This window comes from Arachis ipaensis, chromosome B02, assembly GCF_000816755.2.
Source record: "Arachis ipaensis cultivar K30076 chromosome B02, Araip1.1, whole genome shotgun sequence".
Lineage (NCBI taxonomy): Eukaryota > Viridiplantae > Streptophyta > Magnoliopsida > Fabales > Fabaceae > Arachis > Arachis ipaensis.
Window position 1 is genome coordinate 23,252,085 of NC_029786.2, and position 4,946 is coordinate 23,257,030.

Sequence of the window (4,946 nt, forward strand, 5' to 3'; positions counted from 1 at the left end):
ATGTATTATCATATGTTATGGATTTTGATGTGCCTATTTAAAGTTGAGTAATGTTAGCATGATTTATTATTTGTAGCAGTAATGATATCTGAAACTGTATCTGAAGTTCATTTGTTAAGTGGTGACAACTATAAAGAATGGAAAGATAAGATTCTCTTTCATTTAGGGTGTGCAGACCTTGACTATACTCTTGGTAGGGAAGAGCCTCCGACACCTACTGATGCTAGTTCTCAAGCCGAGGTAGCATTATACGAACGGTGGGAGAAATCCAACCGTTTAAGTATGATGTTCATTAAGTCTCGTATTTCAGCTAGTATCCGAGGTTCAATTCCTGATTGTAGGAATGTCAAGGATTATATGAAGGCTATTGATGAACAGTTTGAGTCTTCTAGTAAGGCACTCGCAAGCACCCTAATGGCACAATTGTCATCTATGAGGCTTACCGACGTAAGAGGTGTGCGTGAACACATCATGAGGTTGGGAGACATTGCAGCACAACTGAAAGCTTTAGAGGTTGAGATCTCTGACTCATTTCTGGTGCATCTTATTCTAAATTCTCTTCCTATCCAGTACGGACCATTTAAGATTTCTTATAACACACATAAGGAAAAATGGTCCATTAATGAATTACTGGTGATGTGTGTGCAAGAGGAAGGAAGGCTAATTCAGGAACTTGGTGAAAGTGCACTATTAGTGACAAATGAGGGTAGTAAAAAGCAAGCTCATAAGAAGAAAGGAAAGGGTATTGTATCCCATCCTATGAAGAAAGAAGGTGCACGGTGTTTCTTTTGTAAAAAGAAAGGACACATGAAGAAGGAGTGCCCAAAATTTAAAGTTTGGCTTGAAAAGAAAGGTACTAACCTTTGTGATCTTATTCCTTCAGTGTGTTTTGAATCTAATTTTGTTGAAATATGTCATGACACTTGGTGGATTGATTCTGGTGCTGAAATTCATATTTCAAATACCATGCAGGGTTTCATAAGGAAAAGGAAACCGATAGGAAGTGAACTGAGCATCTATATGGGCAATTGAATGCGTTCACGTGTGGAAGCTGTTGGAACATTTAGGCTTGTATTAAGTACTGGTTGTATTTTAGATTTAGAAAGAACCTTTTATATTCCAGATTTTTCTAAAAATTTGATTTCTTTATCTAAGCTTGTAAAACAAGGATTATGTATAAATTTTTATGATGATTTTGTTGACATTATTAAAAATTCTAATATTATTGGACGTGGTACTTTAATTGGTGATTTATTTAAAGTCCATTTAGCTAATAATGTTCCATCTAGTCTTATGGTTATGCATGGTAATGGTATGAATGAAAAATCCTTCATGTTGTGGCACCGAAGGTTGGGACACATCTCCATTGAGAGAATAAAGAAATTAGTAAGTGATGGATTTCTTGAAACTCTAGACTTTACTGATTTTGATACTTGTGTGGATTGTATTAAGGGAAAGCAAACCAAAAGGTCTCAAAAAGGTGCTAAAAGGAGTTCTGACATATTAGAAATAATTCACACTGACATATGTTGTCCTGATATGTCCTTAAGTGGTCAGAAATACTTCATCTCCTTTATTGATGATTATTCACGATATATGTATTTCTATATGCTTCATAATAAATATGAGGCATTGGACGCTTTTAAAGTTTATAAAGCTGAAGTAGAGAAACAATGCGTTGTATGCGTACAAGAGTACAAGACCTGACATTGCTTTTGCTGTTAGCATGTTAGGAAGATATCAAAGCAATCCAGGAATTATCCATTGGAGAGCTACAAAGAAGGTCTTAAGGTACCTTCAAGGGACCAAGGACTTCATGCTTACATATAGACAAACCGACAATTTGGAAATTGTTGGATACTCAGATTCAGACTTGGCGGGATGTGTTGATTCTAGAAAGTCAACGTCAGGATACATCTTTATGCTTGCTGATGGAGCAGTATCTTGGAAGAGTGCAAAACAATCACTTGTAGCCACTTCTACCATGGAAGCCGAGTTTATTGCTTGTTTTGAGGCTACATCACAAGGTTTTTGGTTAAAGAATTTCATCTCTGGGCTTAAGATTATGGATTGTATCTCTAGGCCATTAAGAATATATTGTGACAATTCAGCTGCTGTGTTTATGGCTAAGAATAATAGAAGTAGTAGTCGAAGTAAGCACATCGATATTAAGTACTTAGCCATTAAAGACCGAGTTAGGTCTAATGAGGTACAGATAGAGCATATTAGTACTAAACAGATGATAGCTGATCCTTTGACAAAAGGCATGCCACCAGGATTGTTTAAGGATCATGTTACTAGTATGGGTTTATGTTCTGTAACGTCACTTATATGACGCATGTTATATTATATGACATATTTGGATATGAAATTCCTATTATTGTTTGTTTCTCATTTGGTCAGTATATATGCGCATACATGATTGAGAATGACAAATAAAATTCAGTGAAGGACCTAGAATAAGCATTGGGCTTATTCCTACAGAAATACCACATGAATAGTTTATTCAGTTATGAGATATTACATTGTGATACATAGAAGGTAATACTCGATTAATGAGAAACTACCGCTATGATTCGTGTAATTTGTCTTAATTGTTTAAGCATAGTATGTAATTACAAACTATACGTAACAAATGTTGGACCAAGTGGGAGAATGTTAGAATTTTTATTCTAATTGTGGTCCAATTTGTTAATATAGAAATTAGTTTGGGTGGTATTGTAATTATTCATTATTATATTGACAGTTGGTCTGTTCTTTGATGGAAAGAACACGACTGTTCATCATAAACTTTATAAAATTTGGGTCCCCAATTCTGATCATCAGAACAAAAAAAAATACACCTTGATTCCATCTGGTTCTCTGTGATTCAAGAATTAGAAGTTCCAAATTAAATCAAAGAATTTATTGGCAATGGCTGGAGGTACGTAAATTACTGGTTTTATAAAGAAATCTAACATATATCACGTACTCTAAGTTATACTTCTCATTAATAAATTTATATTGTTAGTTTATCATTTAACATGAATTATTTTTTACGATATATACCAATTATGTATAATTTATTTTTAATTTTTTAATATAATATTATATTGCCAAACAATTTTTATAACTGTATTATTATAAGAAAATTATATATGTTCAATGTTTAATAATATATTTGTTATTAAATTTTAGTAGATAATTCTGGTATATTTTTTTTAACTTTTTTTCTACAATTTAATTTGCCATTTAATTTGAATTATTTCTACAATATCTCTATGTTAATGTACTCTTAGTACTATTTATCTGTAATTTATCTACTTAATATATTTATTAAATTGTCAACATAATAATTCAAATTTTTTAAATATTTAGATACTCATAATAAAAGCAAAACTAATTCAAGTAATAGACTAATTGGTAATAAATATGGTTTAGAACTTCTGTATATTATTTATTTTTTCATAAATTTTGATTCAATAAACTTTCCATTATTGACCTATATAATATTATTATAAGAATAAATAAAATGTTCTCGCGCCGCATCATTATAAAAAAAATTTATATTAGATATATGCGTTTAATAATATAATTGTAACTTAAATTTTTTCACTGTATAACAAAAATAATTAGTATTTCGATATTTTTTTATACTTTTCCTTATCAAAAATAGATATATCAGAAGTATTAATTTTTTCACTACATAAATTTAAATTGATAAATTTACTATTTTTAATATAATTATTATGCTACCAGTTTAATTTTTATATTCACAAATTATTTATCTCTAAAGAAAAATTATACACTGTAAAATATAATTATTTAAAATACATTATTGTCATTCCAATAATATAATTGCTATTATTCAAATGTGTGGTCCAATTAATATCTAATAGAATTTTACATTTCATATCTTTTTTAATATTCTACAATTCTTTTAAACGTTTTATTTAATACACAAAAAAGGTTAAAATATTTTTAATAAATATATATAACATTGTAAAAAATAAATGAAAATTTCTTCACTTAATAAATCTATTATACGGTTACACTTGAATTATTTTTCAAATGGTAACTTTTTTCAGGAACTTAAACTGCCTATCATGTATTTGTATTTTACGGTCAATATCTATTCTTTTTAGTTATTCAGAGTTTGGATAATTATGATATTAATGGGTATTTTACATATTCTATTACTTCCAATCAATTTAATTTTGTATGATTTGTTTCTTTAAAAGTAACCTCTCAATTACCACTGATACTGTACTGACTTAATTTAATGAACAATTTTATAATTTGTTGATGTGTTCTTTTTACATACTATTAGAAAATAGATCTGATCAAAACAGTAGACGTGAAGAAAATGTAACTGGTTAGTATTGTACTTTTTTTTCTTTATATATTTAGTATTGTGACATAATTTTAATAGGTAAATAAAGTTATAAAAATATATTATTTTATCCTTATATGTTAGCATATTAATGTATTCATAGTAAACATTAAGTATGAGCATAATTGGTGTTAAAAAAATTATTTATTTAAGATCATTATTACAAGAACCAATTATAAAAAAAGAGTACCAGTGCCTAACAAAAAAAAATCTATACACAAAAAAATTTATAAAAGCAAATAAAATACTTAAAATATTTATTTGCCAATTAAAATGAAAAATATGTAAACTTTAGCGAAAGCAAAAAAAAATTGGTAATTTAAAAAATTTTATATTTTGTTGAATCATTCTGTTATAATTCAAACAAACATGACAAATAAAATAATTAAATAAAATGTTAAAAAATTTATTTATTTAAGATCATTACAAGAACCAATTATAAAAAAAGAGTGTCTGTGCCTAACAAAAAAAAATTAAAATCTATACACAAAAAAATTTTATAAAAACCAATATAATACTTAAAATATTTATTTGCCAATCAAAATGAAAAATATGGAAACTTTAGCGAAAACGA

At 28.3% G+C, this 4,946-nt stretch overlaps 1 protein-coding gene across 1 annotated transcript; it reads left to right on the forward strand.

Annotated features, from left to right (window-relative positions):
- Positions 82-1,007, forward strand: LOC107627041. Its single transcript, XM_016329921.1, has 2 exons — positions 82-853; positions 973-1,007. Exons 1-2 carry the CDS (start codon positions 82-84, stop codon positions 1,005-1,007), a joined length of 807 nt encoding a protein of 268 aa, XP_016185407.1.

What these genes read in the sequence shown, in the direction of transcription:
- LOC107627041 (XM_016329921.1), top strand. Translation starts at nt 82, where the DNA reads ATGATATCTGAAACTGTATCTGAAGTTCATTTGTTAAGTGGTGACAAC. An exon ending in AGTTTGGCTTGAAAAGAAAG is followed by an intron (nt 854 to 972) that starts GTACTAACCTTT and finishes AATACCATGCAG; the next exon opens with GGTTTCATAAGGAAAAGGAA.